A 20155-nucleotide genomic window follows, 5' to 3' on the forward strand; every position below is an offset into this window, starting at 1 on the left:
CTCTAAAGCAAGCAAAGAGTCGAGTTACAAAAAATTGCAAGAGAAAAGTCAAGACTTTAAAAAATATAAGTGGCACCAAAATCTGATCCAATATGAATAATATCACATCGTGAAATCATATTATTATAGTTAGTTGATAAACTATAATTTCATCTTACTCAATATATACTAAATAAGACTTTGTTTCAGGTTATGGACTCACATTCGATAAGTCTGATAACCAAGAGAGATCTAAGCGAATATTCTAAAGGATGCGTTCAAATCAAAGCTAGGTTGATCCTATACGACTATATTATCAAGTTTTCCTTTACATTGTCAAATCTGCTCAATCACACGACGTTCGCGTTGAGCACGCGAACACGCGAACACGCGAACACGCAATCACGCAAGATAAGCGACCATTGACTTTTAAAGGTTTTGTTTTTGAATAAGAGTGATGTCGTTTGCTTACTCATAATTTTAATTCACGAGCTTTTTCACATTGGATTGACACGGATGTGGAGCAAGATTGGTCAGAAAGAGGAACAGAAAAACATTTTTTGCTTATATCAGCATAACATAACAATAGCAAGACACCGTCCTGATATGAAATATGTGTCTGGTATGAAACGGGAACACTTATGTAAAAATAAAACCTTTAAAAACAAAGTGTATTCAACTACGAATATTTCCACGAACAGAGAAGGAGGTTAGAGGAAGGACTCAGCCGATAAGAGCTTGCTACAGAGCATTCAATACAGTACTTCCTTTTGTCTATCACTATCTTATATACACATTTTAAATATTCTGCGAGAACAAAACAGTTGAAAAAAGAAAAACATGTTTGATTTCATTCCGAAATAAAAACTATTAGTCACAATCGAAAGAGGCAAAGTTAAACTGGAAAAAATCGATGATTATTTGCAATCTTCCAGCAAATTGCAAAAGAAACATGGAGTACTATTTTAGACCAAACCTTCCTAAGGGGGTTTATCAAAGAATCTTACTAAAAATAGACAAAAAGAACGACAAATTCATAAAGAACGACAAATTTCGACCGAAAGTGACTGTACCACTCCTACGTATTCATTCCTTTTTGGTTATCACGGGAATTAACTACATATGGTTAAAAGAGCGACAAATTACGCATGCGTGTTATAATGCAGTATTCTTTAGAGGAACAGACCAAAACTAAGAAGGTAATACCTTATTATTTTGCTGTTCCCATATTTCACACGATTTTGTTTGTTGTTGGGTTTCAATGGCTGGTTTAAGCTGCATTCTCATTTGAGAAGAAACACTCAATCAATCACCAAATAATCTGTTGCCAGTGTTGTGATTCCAAACCAGATAGATAAGCGATTGTTTTCATTGACGATTGTACAATAATATTTTCTGATGTTGTAGCCACTCCCCCGAAAAATCTTATTCAAATGTGAGTGGAAGCCTTATGCTACACACTTTAGTATGGTAATAATTGGCGATGGTGCGCAAAATGACAACAAACCAATACAGTTCAGTGTTTATTTTGAATATTTATGTTTTCCCTTTCGAAAATACAAGAAAATGGTTGGTATTAGCAGCCTGTCGTGTTTAGAAACTGATGTGGAAAAGCTCCGTATTAAAAAAAGATCAACCGTAACCACAAAAAAAATGAAAAAACTCGAATACGAATGAAACAAAAACAACGTACAGTATTGTAAAAAACATAGCTAGAGAAGAATAAACATAACAAATCTACCAGCAAGCCAATTTCGTCAAATCAACCATTAAAAATTTTCTCGTCGTTCTCTCTATGTACCCTTTCGAGAAAAAAAACTTTCATCGATATAAAAGCAAGCACACCTTTTTTTCTTGGGGATTTTAAATTTTTTTTCTTTCTCTTATTATCTATCAGCTACGGATTCATCATCAGTAAATATGGTAGTTGGAGAGAGCAAATAACATACAAAAAGGAAAACGCGAAATAAAATAGAAGAATAGAAGAGAGAGATAAAGAATGGAACGAGAAAAACTTAAAGAGACATGCAAAAAAACTGTTTTCAACAAGAAAATGAGAGTGTACGAGAAAAAAAAAGATAATACAATAGTTTAAATGTAACCCTCTCAACTCCACCGCAGTGTTTTTCTAGCGGCTTTAAAGATGCTTGATAATCAAGATGAATCAAAAAATCACATCGGAGGTGAATTCTCAGAAAAAAAACACCTGCCGGTTTAAAAAAAAAGAGAGAGCAAAGGAGAGAGATATATATATAAGAAAAAAAATTATTTCGAACTGAGTTCACCTGTTTGCCTTGTATGATTTATATCAGATTTTTTTTTGCTATTTTTTCAACATAACTGATTAGATTTTTAAAAACTTTTTACGACGAATAAAGATGAAAGTTGAATTGAACTTCAAACAGGAATAACATTTTGCAGCTGTAAAACTGCAAACATAAGGACACTCCATGCATATTCTTCCCGCTTTAGTTTTCCTATAGGCTACGTCATATCTTCCTTCATTTCGAGCGTAAAACTCTTATCTGGCACCCAGATGGTGAAATTTTCATCCGACACGCTAAAGCTCTGAAGGTCGGGAAAATTTTCAACATCTGGAAGGTTTACATTACGGAATTTTGCGAGACCGCGTCAAGAATTTTGCAGCGGGAGGTCTGGTAACCCAGCCCTCGTTTTCAGACCCAACCGAAATATTTATAGGTTTACGGACAAGGGCTCTTGAACCCGACTGAGGGTGCGGCACATCAAAGGCCGACTATCATTCCTCTCCGATGGGAAATTGGCCCGCTCCCTTTAGAGCTTTAGCGTGGGCGGCCGCCAATCCGCCATCGGAATATCAGATAAGTAAAACTCCTACTTTTCGGGATTTGCGCACTGCTCTTGATTTGAATATTGAATTAAGTAAGGCTTAAAAGTGGCTAAATACCTGGAGCTTTCTATTGTGAACCCTAAAGTTTAACATATTATGTATCCAAAAAGGAAGCGAAAAAGGAGTTTTCACAAGACCAATGCAGCGACTTTGCGCAGTAAAACTGTTACAAATTACCATAACGTTTTCTTACAAAAAAATTGTTTTTAAACAATTTATCGCAAAAAGACCTATTCTCTTTTACTCATTTGGCACGTGTACATAACAATAAACAAACACAAAAGAGTGTAATAAACGACAAAATTACTTGCAAATTACTTTTAAATTATGTATTGTTTCACCATAATCCTTCAAAAATAGCCAGAGATTTCGAAACCTCGTGGAAAGGTGTCGTCCGTTGTTTGGGTCGAAAATGGACTCTGACGTCAATTTTGCACAATAGGGTTTCTTTTTATGGGTTTTGCTGAAAGTTCAGGGAAGGCTTAGTCGGCCATTTTTTCGAAAGAAGATGCGAAGTTCGTCAAAATTTCGAACGAAATTCCAAAAAACTAGGTCCACAGTCGAAGAAGACAAATTCTTATACATACATTTCCAAACCTTGCGTGCTGTCACCCATCCATTTTTCAAAAGTTAGTCGGTTTCAAGGTAAAGTCATAATTGAAAGATCTGGTACACGTTTTTTTTATAAGAACAAACTACGTAAAAACATAAGGCTTCGATGGCCAAAAAGTTAAGAGCATCTGAAGGATTCAAAAATTTTGGATGTTCTTATAAAAAAACGTGTACTGTATGGAAGAAAATCCAGCATTTTATACACGTTTTTTTAATAAAAACAAACTACATAAGAACATAAGGCTTCGATGGCCATAATATTAAGAACAAGTTAAGAACATTGCTGACCCTAAAACACCCGATTTTTCAGGAAAATGGCCAAAAGTAATAATTTCGAGATTCGACCAGTCAGATCGATTTGGATTTTGAGCAAACTTTTAGACAGATAGCCGCAAGTATGGCACCAGAAAAGGAAGGCACCAATTTCCGTACGGGGACCGAGCTACATAGAAACACGATGCATCTTTAACACACGCCAGTATACATCAACTACATGTTTTTTTTTATATAAGGAACACGTTTATAAGGAACTCGAGGCTGAAAATGGTCCAAAAAATAAGGAATTGTTTAGGAACTGCTCAGGCTGAGAATAAAAAAACAAGTTTTATAAGGAACAGTAAGAGATGGTTATCCAAACTTAGCAGCTATGTAAATAAGGAACTCGATAAGGAACTTTGAGGCTGAAATTCTCTGTAAAAATAAGGAACTCCAGGCTCAGAGCAAAGTTAAGGTTCCTTATAAAAAAAAAACGTGTATCGCGAAAAGAGCTGAAGTTCGCGAAAATCGCTGCTCGCGAAAGTTTGTACACCTAAAGTAATGAATAACTTAGCCTATCGACAACACTCTTTTTACGTTGTTACTATTGAAATTAGCTGTGACGAAAGAACGTTCAAATATAGTCAAACACCCCTGGATCATCGTGGCCTGATCAATGTAATTGAACCAATTTGATTTTATGTCTCCAAAATGAACAAGCAACATGCTGAATGGACCTACCTGATGATGAAAGTTAGTTAGCAATGCGAAAAGAAAAATGAAAATCAGTCAGAAAATATAGCATTTAGCAAAATACACAACACAATAAATTCATCATTGATTGTTGATGGGGGGAGAGAGAAGGGTTGTAGGGAAAAAATAAATAGGAAGTTCTGGTCGCAAAAATCAGTTTTATTGACAATTGAATCATGCTTGATGGTGAGCATTGTTATCAATAATGTTTTTGTGTGAAAAACATAGAAATACAAGGAAAAAATCCAATGAAAATCTGCAAAAACGGCGATTTCCGGCAACCGGAAAAATTTTTTTCCCAAAAATCGAACTCGGCCATTTTTTGAGCATTGCGAATACGCATCTTTCTGCAAAAAATCAGAAAAAACTGAAAATGAAAATTCGAGAAAAAGTCAAAAAAACGGGTTTTCCGCCATATTTCCGGCATTTTCGGCCGGAAAAAAATGTTTTTCGAAAATCGGGCTCCGTCACATTTTAGGTATTGTCCTATTGCATCAGTGTGCAAAATTTCATAAAATATATATAAAGTACAGCTCGAGAAATTCAAGAAATACTGTCTTTCCGGCGAAAATAGGTTGTTCCGGCGACTTTTAAAATAGTTCCGGCTTCAAAATTCAATTTTATTGAAAATTGAAACATGCTTGATGGTGGGCATTGCTATTGATAATGTTTTTGAATGAAAAAACAACCAATTATATGGAAAAGTTCAATGAAAATCTAGAAAAACGGCGATTTCCGGCATATTTCAGGCATTTTCCGCCGGAAAAAATTTTTTCTTAAAAATCGGTCTCGGCCATGTTTTGAGCATTGTTAATACGCATCTTTGAGCAAATAATCAGAAAAAACTAATGATAAAATCTCGAGAAAATGCCAAAAAACCAGTTTTTCCGGCATATTTCCGGCATTTTCGGCCTAAAATGAATTTTTTCGAAAATCGGGCTCCGTCACAATTTAGGTATTGACATTTTGCATCAGTGTGCAAAATTTCATGAAAAAATATGAAGTACAGCTCAAGAAATTCAAGAAATACCGTTTTTCCGGCGGAAATCGGCTGTTCCGGCGATTTTTAGAAAGTTCCGGCTTCAAAAATCAATTTTATTGAAAATTGAAACATGCTTGATGGTGGGCATTGCTATTAATAATCTTTTTGAATGAAAAAACAACCAATTATATGGAAAAGTCCAATGAAAATCCAGAAAAACGGCATTTTCGGCCGGAAAAAAAATTTTCTCAAAAATCGAACTAGGCCATGTTTTGGGCATTGTTAATACGCATGTTTGAGCAAAAAAAATCAGAAAAAACTAATGATGAAATCTCGAGAAAATGCCGAAAAACCAGTTTTTCCGGCATATTTCCGCCATTTTCGGCCGGAAATTTTTTTTTTCGAAAATCGGGCTCCGTCACATTTTGGGCATTGCCATTTTGCATCATTGTGCAAAAAATTAGAAAAAACTAATGAGCCGATCCCGAGAAAAGCTGGCAACAGACGAACGGACGAACGAACGGACGAACGAACGGACAAGGGTTAATTTAAAGGACTACCTTAGGTAGGTCCAAAAATGAGTTTGAGAGATCAAAGAAGATAAAGTCGAAAGGGAAATGGGTAGTGGTTCGAGGTCTAATAAAATATTGCTATAATTTAAAATCAACCTGATTTCAAAGGATCGAAATTTTAAGTTAAGTAATTCTCATACTCATATTATGTCCGTTAAGGAAAATTTGAGAAAAATACGAAAAACTGATCGAAACGTTATGAACAATTTCCCCATTATAAGGAATTTCAGTCTTAAAATTTTTTGAAACTCCCAAGCAAGGGTGTAAAAATTAGGGTATCCATAAAATAAGGGCACACATACACAAATAAAAACATATCTCGACCTACATATCACCGTTTTCTTCTTGTTGGTCTTCATAAGCTTTTTCATATCTAACTTCTCATTCGTACTATAGTCACAGTGGATATAAAGGCTAGAATTAGAGTGGCTCACATCTGGTCATGTTTCAATTATAACGTAAAATAACAGATGTGAAACTCAGACTCAAAGTATATGAGATTCCTTCCTCGATTAGTAAACTAAGATGAGTAAACATAAAAATATTGTCCGAGGATGTTGTCCAAAGATAGACTAATCTTCACTTGAATTTTGATTTAGTGCTACAGAAAAGTGGCCATTCCAGAGGAAGGGGTACATTACGTCACGCTCATTTTTGACTGGATACCGTCAGTAGGGACCTAGGAGCGCCGCGACCAATGAACCACTTTTTAGCACCCATAGAGACGGTTCAATCGGGGTTGAATAATCTCCTGGAATAGCCCAAAACTTTTTTACACTAACAAAAAGCTCGAATATCAAAATCAAAATGATTAAAGTCAATGAGAATACAGTAAAACAATCAGATTTTTTTGGGGAACCATGAACCATTGTTATAAACGTTTCAAAGTTTAAATATGGAAACATTCGACATACATAGGGCCAGTAACCCAATTCTGATTAAAAATCTTCATTTTCGTTTTAAGTTCACTTGTGTGTACTTTGTGGTTCAATATGAACAAAAATAAAAAATAGAATTTCAAAATTTGATCAAAAATATAATAGAAAAATACCTTTTTCATCGATTCTTTACGACTAAACACTACGACAGAAACTTGTAATCTGAAATCCCACTTCACTTGCAAATTGAACTGACTTTATGTCTACGAAAGGCAAAGCCAGCCAATCAAAAAGCACCTATACCTTTTTTTATAAGGAGAAACTATTTAAGATCACGAAGCTTCGTGGACCGAAATATTAAAATCAAGCTTAGAACTTTTCAAGACTTTGAGCAGTTCGAGAACCGATTTCTTAGGAAAATGGACAAAAATAATCAAAAAATGGCGAAAAGTAAGAACATGTTTTAGGCTTAAAACTCTAAAAATTAAGAAAATCCATAGGCTTTTGGATGTTCTTATAAAAAGCTGTTATTGAAAAATAAAGGCCTGCCAATCATCGAAAAGAAAAGACTTCATACATGTATTGAAATTTTGTATGAATTTCTATAGTTCGAAAAATATTTCAAACAAGAAGTGGAGCCAGCTTTTATTACGTGAAAGAGTGCTACCAAAGAAATTTATTTTTAGAAGCGGCAAGTGCTAACCTCCAAGCAGCTCTTCGTGCTCCACGCATTCCACGCATGCGCTCTAAAGGGAATGGTTCTGCAAGAAGACCTGCGAAGGTTCTCGGGTTTTCTTTGATGGCCGACACTCTGAAATTTCAGAGTACTTTTCACGATTCAATCTGATTCAATCGCAGCATTCGCATAAAATTTGTCGATTTGCTCGGGCCGTCTTTGGATGCGTGGGCTAAACAAAACCGATTCTACTGCGACCGTGGCTTTCTTGCTCCGAACCAAATCCAAGATGGCGCCTGAAATTCACGTTTTGGCTCTTGGTCAATGTTTTGATTTTTTTATTGCTTTTGAGACTTATGAAGGGAAATTCAATGTTTCAAATGTTGTTTATTCATTTTAGTGTAGCTCTGACATACACCCACAGAAGTGGCTGCTCATACTTATTGACCTAAAAGCTTTGAAAGACTGTTTTGAAAGGTGTATTGATTGTACACTGATTTTGCTTGGATGTTTTCTCATTTTTGTTCAAGATGAAGGCTCAAACATCAACCAAATTATTACAGGTATGTTGTCTTATGTAATGATTACTTTTCTCTTGCTATCTGCTTGATTATTAGGAGGAATGAAGCATTTTATCAGAATAATTATAACTTAACGTGTGCGAAATGTCTGTCGGGCATTCAACCGACAAAAAATTGATTCAAACACCAAGAGGTTGACTAGTTTAGGCTCTATATGTATTGTTGGATATTTGGATACTCTATTTGGATAGAGTATTGGTGAAATTTTATGGGAATTTTATGTTTGTTGAGCTTTTTTAAGCGGTTTCGATGATCAGTTTTTTGGGTTGCATACTTTTTGCAATGCAATCAGACTTCAAAAACCTTTCATGAGAACTGTTTAATAGATTTGCAGGATAAACAAATACCAACTCTAAGTTCTGGACAGTATTTTCTGGCTTGAAAAGGTTTTAAAACTCCAAATTAAATGATACTGTTTATGATTTTGTAGCCATGATATGTTCAGGTGGTCAAAAGGCATTCCAGCAGCAAAAAAGTTAGTATTTTTGACAGGTGAAGATTCAGATTGTTCAATGTACAATTGCCTGTTATCGTTTGAAAAAATTCTTGGAAAATATTCAATATTTCAAAAGATACAGAGGTTTTTGCTACTTAGTTCTTACAAAAAATTGTTTCCTATAAAATGATAAATGAATCTTGAAAACTGCGTGCCAATCGGATACCGGTATCCTGGTCACGTGTCATAGTTTTTCCCAGACCCCGCCGAACGCGGTTTTGTAAAATTTCGCTGGAGAAACTTTTCAGATCATCATATGCCTTAGCAATGGTGATCGGTTATGAGATTAGGCAAGTGCCGAAATGGTGACCACAACCGCTGACCTGACAAATTTGGGTTATCGAGTTGTTTCTCTTTCTCCAGCGTAAAGTCTCTCTCCTGATCATTTTAATAATTTGATCATTTTAATAATTTGAGACTTACGACGTCACATTTGTCGTAACTCGGTTTTCAGGGCCTCGCCTTGTTAGGAGCCATTTTCTCTAAGAACCAGGCAGTTTTGGCAGTAGTGGTGAACAAAGTAAAGAATGAATCTGATTGGTCAATGGAATATGTCCTTCAGTCTAAAGGATCATCCAGGCTAGTTCAATTTATTCCAATAAAGTATGAGCCCGAACACCAAAGGACTAGATAGGACTTGTAAAAGTTGTGTTTTCTGTGTTCGATCCAATAGCTGCAAAAAATTCATTTTTTATGATAGGACTTGCAAATGTTGTGTTTTCTGTGTTTTGTGTGTTCGATCCAATAGCTGCAAAAAATTCATTTTTTATGATAGGACTTGCAAATGTTGTGTTTTCTGTGTTTTGTGTGTTCGATCCAATAGCTGCAAAACTTTATTATACTTTGTAAGTAATTACCGGAGTGTATATCACCGTCTATTAAGAGTTATTGATTTGATTCTTATAAATTATATGCTTATGAGAAAAATAAATGTGCTCATTATACTTTCGCTAGGCGAAATTAACAAGACACACAAAACGGGCACAAAACACAGAAAACACAACATTAGCAAGTCATTTCACTTCATTTTTGAAAACTCAGAATCCCAAAATTTTAGGTCCCAAAAATCCACAGTGGTGGCTTGCGGGCCGGTTGAATGTCTGAATCGATCATTACAGCTTTTTTGCCAAGTGTAAATGGTTCAAGCTGCAACTAAAGGTCCCATGTGTTTCTTTTGATTTTCTGAAATTACTCACGGTAAAGTGTCAACCCATGCCGTATGACCTTTATCGCACTTTCCATAATCGCCATTATGGTCGAAATCTATTGAGAATTAAGATTATTTCCTCGTTTTTCGAAATTTGGAGTTCGGGTGAGAAAGTCGATTTTGGGCCATCTCTTAAATTCAATCGGATATTTCAATTTAGCTCGGATTTATAGGCTATATTATGAGCCTTATTGGACCATTTTTGAACTTTTGGATCCTCAGATCTTAAGTTTTAAGTCTCATGTTAAAACTCAGAGTTAAAACTCTACCCTTCCAACCTACTTTAGAGCACTTACAAATCGATTGTGGTTTCAAAACTTCCCAGTGAATTTCCCTTTTTTCTCAAATATTACGACCATAATTGTAGATAGGTCACGAAACTCGCTTTGTGATAAAGCTCGAGAGATTCAATAAAAACCGTTTTCCGGCAATTGGCTGTTTCGGCGATTAATAAAAAGTTTCGGGTGAAAAAATCAGCTTTACTGACAATTGAATCTTGCTTGATCTTGGGCATTGTGATCAATAATGTTTTTGAGTGAAAAATAAAGAAATTTAACGACGGCGATTTCCGGCATTTTTAGCCTAAAAAGAATTTTCGCCAAAATTGGGCATTGTCATTTTGCATCTTATGCCAAAAATTGCCCATTTTGCCTAAACAGCCCTAGGATACTGTATCTAGTGATTAGAAAATACTATTAACTAAAAATTCGGCAAGTGTTTTGTTTTGATGATACAAGCTTGCGGCCAAAATTTCAAAATTGGACGAATTTTCATGCTGAAAGTGAACATTTTAGGTAAAAAAAAGACTAGTCTGTAAAATACCAACCACTCACGTCACTAAATTGAAATTTTGCACTGTCTTAGATGGTCAATGTCTATCACTGGTAAAAATTTCAGGTCAAAAGCTCAAGTAGTTCCTGAGTTCCGGCAGCGGGTCAACGTATATTTTACAGACGGACCTCTCTGCAAAATACCAATCACTTATGCTGACAAACTTATGCTGACAAACTTTTTCTGTTACTTGTCTCTTTTATTTGTCAAATCAGCCTTCAGGAACAAACCCCCCTCCCCAAGATGCTTTCCCTAGCAAAAAATAGGAAGATGCTCGAAGGGTTTACACAAAATGAGCGGAAAAGATTTTCAATTTCACCTGATATTGGCTAAAAAGGTCTGTATAGAAATCTTGATTTCTGATGAAATTTTTAGGTTTAAATTAAAAATCGAATTACAGAGTACAAAATGAAGTTTGTATGTATAGACACTCTTTGAGGACTGGACATAAAGTCATGTGAACAGGATAAAATTGTAATTAATTTCAAAATCAGAAAAAAAAAGAAAGGCTGCCACAGCCATTTATGGGTCAGTAACTGCTTTCCAAACACTGAAACATCGTATTCCATGGTGAGTAAGTGCTGCTGGTGTTAGTTCCGAAATGGTAATTTACTCGACCTAGTGCCATAAATGGAGCCTGCTCAGACTGGCTCAAATGGAGTTTTAGGGTTGGTAAAAAGGAAAAAAAATTGAGATTTGAATTTCTCAGGAAATCTCCCCAAAGTTAAAAAAAATTCCTAGCTATTCATTTTTTTTTTTTTTTGAATTAGTTTTTATTTGACGTCAGTTAGTCAACACGCATTTTGTGTAGTTCTTCAAAAATGGTTGAAATTTAGCAAAATCAAAAACATGAACGAAAAAACCGACAAAAAGCAAGAAAAACAACCATTTGAAGAAGCTAAACAAAACCAAACATGCACTCCCACCTCCTGCTCAGATGATGATGACCAAAACCGTCTAAAATGCCGAAAATGCCACCGCATGGTACACTACGAGTGCACACAATTACCGCTTTATCAGCTGCAAATTTTTGCCAACACTTATAACGAACAATATCTATGTCAGAATTGCGTGCGGATAACACGATCTCTAATGAGTAAAATAGGTGAGAACTCGTATCATATGATGCAGAGGGAGATTGAGAAGAAGGACGACGTCATTAAAAAGCTCAAAAACCAGCTAGCCAAGAACCGCAGCCTTAAGAACGATATCGAAAACATCTTAACAAATAAGATGGCTGACTTTGAAATAAAAACCAAGCAGATTATAAAAGAAGAAATAAAGCAAACTACGAATTACATAGAGAAAACATCAGAAAAAACATACGCTGAAATAACTAAGAAACACAAGGATAATTTCAAATCAGCAGTGAGAGAACAACAAGAAAAAACAAAAAAAGAAACAAGAATGAAGAAAGAGACATCGAATCAAGAAAACGAAATATTATTATACATGGAATGGTGGAATTAGAGGTAGACAACAAAGAGGAACAACAGGAACAAGACAAAATAGATATTCAAGGTATACTAGGTAACATTGGCGTTCAAGATATCAAACCGTCCCACCATCATCGCATTGGACAAAACCGAAAAGGGCTACATTGGCGTCCAAGCAAGTTGATCTTAAAAAGTATAGAGGAAAAAGAACGGATAATGCAAAATCTGCATAAGCTGAAACGATTCAATGAAATTGGTGGCTTTATATCACAGACGACTTCACCATCAACGAAAGAAAAATTATTAAAGATATGTGCCAAAAGGCGAAAAAAATGAATTCAAAAAATGACGATTTCGTTTGGCATGTAAGAGGAAGCCCTAGAACAAACCTTCGCCTAGTTCGAAAACCTAGGACGAAGACCAAAACAACGTCTTCTCTTCTGTCCATATCTTCTGACGACTGGACGACAGATGAAGAATTAGACAATTTATAAATCTAAAATTATTTCGTAGAGGTCGATAGACCTGTGAAATATAATTCTATGAATATTGAAAAAGGATACTTCGCCGTGTTAATTCAAGACAGATTTAAGTCCATTTTTTCCATTTTGAGATAATCGACTTTAAAGGTTTCATTTGCTTTATAAACTTTGGAACAAATAATGCCCTAAGTCCATACTTTTGATATTATAGAACCATTATAGGTATCCTTTTGTGGTTTAAAGGATATTTTCATGGCTTGCTCACGAGGCTCTGAAATGGCAATTTTAAGTGACATCATTGGACTTCAGTTTTTTTTACCAGAAGTAAATTCTTATTTTTACTGACTTAGGGCCACTTTTGCATAGATATTTTCAAACCACTACATACATCAATTGAAGAATTTAGATTACAGAAGTGAGAGGCCATGTGAATTCTGAACTTGGAACTTTCCCTCTCTACATTTGCCCAAGAAGACAAGCAAAAAGAATCTCAACAACAGCTATCGTTAGCTTTAGTCTACACTGACATTGATTCAAATAGTAAAGGATTATCTAAAGTATTGGTTAAATACTGGATCATACAGCACCTTTCAGTTTTTAAAACTAGATATCAGATAAGCTAAAGTCTCCTCACTCAGACAAGCTTCAATCTTCCACACCAAAGCAGCAGAACTATTCAAAGGTCGGCGAGGCTAAGTCTGAAGACTCTTTAATGAATCCAATCGGTCAACTTGGAAAGAGAAGATCGAAACCACCGTAAATGGACATGTCAAAGGAAGGAGTCATGTCTATCACAGGTTGTCCCTATTCGTGTAAAGAATGCTCGGATTATGTGGGTTGATACATACGCCATGCTGGATACTGGCAGCCAATGTACCTTTATTACCAAATCCCTTTGCAATGAGCTAAATCTTCAAGGAAGAAAGACCAAAATCAACTTCGGTACAATCAGAGATGTACCATTTTACCGACAAAGCTGGTTGATCTTACGTTACCAAACGAAAGTGAAAATTGTGTTCTCCCTCAATGATTCAGATTACAATGTACCAGGACAAGAAGTTCCAGTAACAACTGATTCTAGCTGGGATTACATCAGAGATCTCGGTCTTCAAGACATTAACAGCAGAAAAGTACAACTACTGATCGGTGCTGATGTTCCAGACGTTCTCATCAGCTATGATTTGAGAAAGTCAGAAAAGGCTACCCATATGCTTTAAAGACTCGACTCTGTTGGACTCTGCGTGGAGTATACGATGGTACTTCAGTTCTGATTGAAAATCGAATAGTTGCACTGACCAGAAATTTGGGGATCAGAAGTGAATTCTCTGAGGCTGAATACAGCAGTTTTTGGGAGAGTGAATCATACTGAAGTTAAAGAAAGCAAAACACGCTCAATCGACTATCAACGTAACCAAAAAATTCTTGACAAAGAAACCGAATTCAAAGATGGTCACTACATCGTACCAATGCTTTGAAGAAGGATGTCAACCTTCCTGAAAGCAAAATCTTGCCTGAGAGACGTCTCAACCAAATATGCAGGAAGTTCCAATCTAATCCTGACTTCTTTGAAATGTATGCTAAGAACATTATCATCCTACCTCGAAAAAGGATACATCAGAGAACTCTCAGACAAAGAAGCATTATGTCGCACAGCCACTTGGTACATCCCTCATCATGGAGTCACCAGTGCCAGGCAAAGTACGTATGGTGCTCGACGCCGCAGCTCAGTCACATGAAGAAAGCTTGAATTCCAACCTGTACAGTGGTCTACTGAACAGCCTTCTTGGTGTTTTGTTTTGACGCCATAGAGTTGCTGTGGTTGCTGACATCAAAGCAATGTTTTGTCAAGTGAGATTGAAAGAGGCTGACACAGATGCAAGCAAATTCCTGTAGAAAGACGATCTAAAGTCTCTCAAAACACCTGATCACAGGGGGGGGGTCATGCAGTTATTATATAAACACTATGACAATTACTACCGTGGTGGTATATAAACCAAAATTTGGGAAAACAGTTACTCCACCAGTGGACTAACTGCAACATGGGTGGTGCCTAAGCCCAAAATTGTCGATTTTGGTAGGATATGGTGTACTAAGTGAGCACACTTTTCAACTTTTCACTTAAAATTTTAGGTTTTTAAAAATTCCGGAAGCAAAAAAATTCAAAACATTTTTTCAAAAGTCAAAAAAAAATCACAAAATATTTTCTTCAATCAAGGCATGAAAGATATTTTAGAAAACTTGGAAAATGATTGAGATATTTAACTCTTGAACGGTCATTAATAAGACGTACCCAGTAAAATGGTATCAAAAATGAGGAATTCAGTGAAAAAATTGCCAAATTTGGCACTTTTGGGGGTGGTATACACCAATTTTGAGGGTAAAATCAGTTAGTACACTATGGAATAACTGCAAGGGTGGTGGTGTCTGTAGAAAATGTCCAAAATTGCAGTTACTCCACATAGTGTCAAGGAGTAACTGCAAGACCCCCCCTGCTGATCACTATAAATTACTTGTACACATTTTTGGGAGTTTCTAAACGTCGACCAGAAATGATGACCACGACCGGCAACCACGACCAGCGACCAGATAAATCTGGGTTATCAAGTTTTTCCCTTTCTCCAACGTAGAGTGTCTCTACTAATCATTTGAATATTATATCATATTAAAGAGTAAGCTCGCCCCTGTCTCATCAATTTAAAGCCACATGCCAAATACGTAAAACAACCATTTCGAAGCTCTTGGAGCTTGGAGCTTGTTTCTAAACATCGACCAGAAATGGCGACCACGACCACGACCAGCGACCACGACCGGCGACCAGATAAATTTGGATTATCGAGTTTATCTGCTCTCTCCACCGTAGAGAAGTTTAAATCAAGTCCTCAGAATACTAAAAAGTGACCTTTGAAGTAACCCGTCATTTTCTTGATAAAGTGACTCTATTTGACAAAAATATTGACAGGGTCATTAAGTATGATGTCTGTAAGCTTTGTTACACCAAATATTTTAATTATGCTGAATGAGATTTTTTTAATATGAATAGATAGAACTTGTCAGTAGGAAAAAATCGGGCAGGCCAGTTTTAGAGATATGATTCTAATCAATTATTCTATTGTCTTTATGCTGACAAAATGACTAATTTCGACAGAAATAACAATCTGATGATGAAATACAAAGCTTCTCAAGCCATTTTCAAAAAACTTTGTGCCACTAATTGTTGTGATGCTGATAATACAAAACGATAGAAATTGACACCATAATCTAGCCAGTGGTCAAAGCAGTTTTTTTCTGTGAGATGGAAAAACTTTTTAATAGAGATATTTTGGTACACAGTGACACCCGCAGGGCCCATCATGGTTAGGGCCGAGGGCCAGAAAATTTTCAGATTTTTTACCCCCTAGATTGGCTAGAAAGGCACTAAACTTTGTTAATTAAAACAACTCAAAATGTTCTTAAATGCCGATCATACAGTGAAAATATCTATGAATCTATATTTCTTGCTAAATAACCATTTCTAACTGAGACGGAAAACTTTGAAAAAAATTTCTGTGAGACGGAAATCCGTCTGAGACGGAAGAACTTTGATCACTGTCTAGCTCCAAGAGCGTCGAAATGGTTGTTTTACGTATTTGGCACGTGGTTTTAGATGAGACAGGGGTGAGCTTACTCTTCAATATTAAATATATTCTCTACGTTGGAGAAAGAGAAAAAACTCGATAACCCAAATTTATCTGGTCGCTGGTCGTCATTTCTGGTCGACGTTTAGAAACTCCCGATAAAAAGTTTCAAAGTAACGATGACTTGAGTGAGTGACTTACCAAAAAAAACTATTCAATCTATTAGGATAAAACTGGACGACAAGGTCACGTCTAGAGCGCTAGGTGTTCACTGAGACCTTAAAACAGACTGTTTTGTTTACAAGGTCAATGTTGGAGTTGATCGATGAAAGCCATATACCAAGAGATCTGTCTTCAAGAAGACTGCAACTACGATCTATTTAGCCTATTGACACCAATCATCAGACACCAATCAAACTTTGCATGCAAGAACTATGGAGAGACAAATTTGAATTGGGCGAGGAAGTTACCAAATCTCTCAAAAATCGTTATGAAGATTGGCTTTGTCGAATGTCTGACATTGCATCCACTGTTGCTGTCCCACGAAGTCTCAACTTTACTGGTGACCAAGACGTGCAACTACATATCTTTGGTGACGCTTCCAAGAAAGCATTTGCTGTGCTAGCTTATGTCAGGATCGAGAGCGAAGGAAATGTATCGTGCCTTATCTTAATGTCGAAGTCAAGAGTTGTTCCACTGAAAAGCTTGACGTTGCCAAGCCTAGAATTACAAGGAGCTGCCATTGCAGTGAGAATGAAAGAAACCATCGTAGATGAGACTCTTCATTTAATCTTCTAGTACATCAACAACGGGAGTAAACGTTTCAAGGTTTTCGTTGCAAACCGAGTTACTGAGATACGAAACCATTCTGAAGTCGATCAATGGAACTTCGTACAAGAGGAGATATTGATGACAATGAAGCTATCAGATACTGGTTCGACGGACCAAATTTCCTGTTCAAAGACAAGGCAGACTGGCCAACAGCATCTGTGACACCCCTGTCTACTGACGATGAAGAAATAAAAAACTAGTCTGTAAACTAACATGCGTCACAGCGATTATGCTTTTCGACAGATTTTCAAATTGAAAAAGAATGGTCCGAGCAGTTGCTTGGGTGATTGTTCTTCTGTCACCCAAGATGAGCCGCAAAGAGAAAGGAAGCGGCCATTGTTGCAGAGAGAGGAGATCAAGTGTCAATTCAATCCACCAGAAGCACCCATGCCATATGGGAAGTGTTTATGAAAGTCTGATTCGAAGTGTCAAGATAACGCTGAGTGTCATGCTAAACGATTCAGCGCCATTAAACGATTTCACTTTTCAAACTGTAATGACAGAAGTTGAAGCTGTACTTAACAGTCGACCACTAACTTATGTTAGCAACGATCCGAACGATCTTGAACCATTAACTCCTAATTACGTCCTTTTGGGAAGACCTTCTTCAAAGCCCATTACAAGCGTGGATTACGAAATTCGATCAGCTCCTCGAAAGAAGTGAAAGCAGGTACAATCCAAAAAAAATCAATTTTGGGATAGATGGTCGAAAGAGTATCTCGGGACATTGACTTCTACGTCAAAATGGCAAAAGACAAGATAACCCTGAATTTTACTCTTAATCCATTATTTTAGCTTCATTATATAGTTGGTTAATTTTCTAAAGCAAGGGGTAAATTACTCCAAAAATCTTGAACACTTCTTCTAAAAATCCCAAAAAAATCCAAAACGTCCCAAAGAAATTCCCGAAATGTCCTTAAGTCCTAAAATTCCTAAAACCCTGAAAAATCCTAAAAATCCAAAAAAACTCAAATAAGAATTAGGATTACAAGTGCCAAAAATTCCAAAATACCAAAAGTCTATCAATCCTTTATACTTTTAGCAAGTGATTTACCCCCTTCAATCCTTTTTTTCAACTTTGAGAGAAATGGGTTTTCACGGGTGCATAGACTGTACAGACCACAGGCTATCATCATTCCTCGCAAAAAAGTGGAACCAATCAACTTGAAGTGTTCGAATTGAATAACAAGAGAGACAAATAAAATAAAATTATACCTCAACTGTGTTGCTTTCTTCGGTGAAGAGGTTTCTCTTTACAGCAATAACGGCAGCAGCAGGTAATGTAGATTGATTGGTGGCCTCCATACATTCCTGGCCAAGAATGGTTCTTTTTCTTTGTAATTCTCTTATTTCATAACCACTAGAATGATAAAACGTTTCAATAATTAGAAATTACTATAGTTAATCAGGACTAGATTCTACATTCATTAGAGTTTTGATGGCTGGATAAACTTTAATATGATAACATGAAATCTCACTATTGTTTGAATTGGACGCTTACAGACAAATTGTGGACCCTTTAATCAGATCCCAAATATGGTATTTTTCCAAAAGCCCTATTCTGACCAAGAGTCGACCCTGTTGGAAACAATTTTTTCTAATTTAACACTTTTACCCAATACTCCGTTAGTATTCATAGTGTGCAAGGGGGTTCCAGGTCCCACCTGAAAATTCAGGTCCCACCTTATCCTAAAATTCCCACCTTCAGCCCAGACTCCCAGATCCCAGCTAAAAACAAAAAAAATATACTAATTCGAGGAACAAAACAAAACTTCTTTACCATAATATGAAGATGCAATATATTACATATGTTTAACTTTCCATTTGCCTATGACCTACATTAGGGGTAGAACAGGGGGGGTCCATGTACAATACAGCGGCATGTATCAGTACTTTGTAGCAAATTTCGATTTTAAACACCCCCCACCCCTATAGTACAAAATGTACAAAATACTAGCCAGCAAACTCCCAAAAACACCCCAACACCCCCTATATTTTACAATATACTATCCAGCAAAATCACAAATACACCCTGACACCCCCTGTATAATACAATATACTATCAAGCAAACTGCCAAATATACCACAACACACCCTTACATAGTACAATATACTATCCAGAAAACTAACAAATATACCCTTACACCTCTTCATAAAATAAAAATTTTAAGCCAAAAAAATTGAAACTTTGGGGCAAGATTTTTATTCTTCCCATAAAAAAAAATTGACAAAAACAATTGAGAATTTTGAAAGATTTCCGGCGAAAATCTAAAATAAATTACAATTTGATTTGATTTTGGCTTTTTAGTACACAAATACTAAGCAGAAAATCCGAAATTTGACCCTGACACCCCTGTATAGTACATGTATACTAAACAGCAAATCAGAAATTTGCCCCTGCCCCATGTATAGTGCACAAGTACTAAACAGCAAAATTTTTTTGAAAACACCCACCCATGCATGCCGCTTTTTTGTACATGGACCCTCCCCTGGGTAGAAACCAATCAAGTAGTCAGACGACTTAGAAGTAAGTGTGAGTCGTTAGATATAAGTTTGGCATGAAATTATGGCTAATCCTCGAATAAGAAGTTTTGGGGAAAATTTGTCCCAATAACTACAATATTAGTATAAATAAGTGAGGATTCGCCTACAACCATAACTGCAGGGAGGGAGGGAGGTAAAATATCTCATCCTGTCAGCTTTCAGTTAGAGTGTCGACTTGAACAGGGAGATGTGATGGCCATTTTGAACATGACGTCACATGGCTATTAGCAAAGTAGACTCAGTTGGCGGAGGGCGGCCACCCAGCCATTCGAATACTGCATATAGCGCTTTTCAAACAAAAGTTAAACCGCAATTTAACCTGTGTTAAATTATATACATTTATGAAATATATAAAAAAAATATATCATAAAGTCATAAAGTCCCACCTAAAGAAATTAACTCCCACCTTAACTTGTTTCTCCCACCTAAAACCTGGAAAACCCCAAATCCCACCTGAAAATTTTCGACCCAAATCAGCAAAACCCCCCCACTATTCTGGGGGGGGTGCACACTATGGTATTGTGGTTGGTGGGTTCCAACACACGTTAGCAATGTGG

The 20155-nt window shown here is 36.4% G+C and overlaps 1 protein-coding gene across 2 annotated transcripts in view; it reads right to left on the reverse strand.

Moving 5' to 3' along the window:
* Positions 1–18410, reverse strand: part of LOC136798953 (cAMP-regulated phosphoprotein 21-like) — a 32708-nt gene extending 14298 nt beyond the window's left edge. The window contains exon 1 of one of the 2 annotated variants that reach the window (XM_067055630.1): positions 18270–18410. In XM_067055630.1, coding sequence (XP_066911731.1) covers positions 18270–18359 — 90 coding nt within the window. In that variant the 5' untranslated portion in view covers positions 18360–18410. Of the gene's footprint in view, positions 1–1185; positions 1530–18269 lie in introns of those variants that run through there. The other variant, XM_067055631.1, reaches the window with a different exon arrangement.
* Positions 18411–20155: the final 1745 nt, after the last annotated feature.

Source organism: Clytia hemisphaerica, unplaced genomic scaffold (assembly GCF_902728285.1).
Source record: "Clytia hemisphaerica strain Z4C2 unplaced genomic scaffold, Clytia hemisphaerica genome assembly, whole genome shotgun sequence".
NCBI classification, from domain to species: Eukaryota; Metazoa; Cnidaria; class Hydrozoa; order Leptothecata; family Clytiidae; genus Clytia; species Clytia hemisphaerica.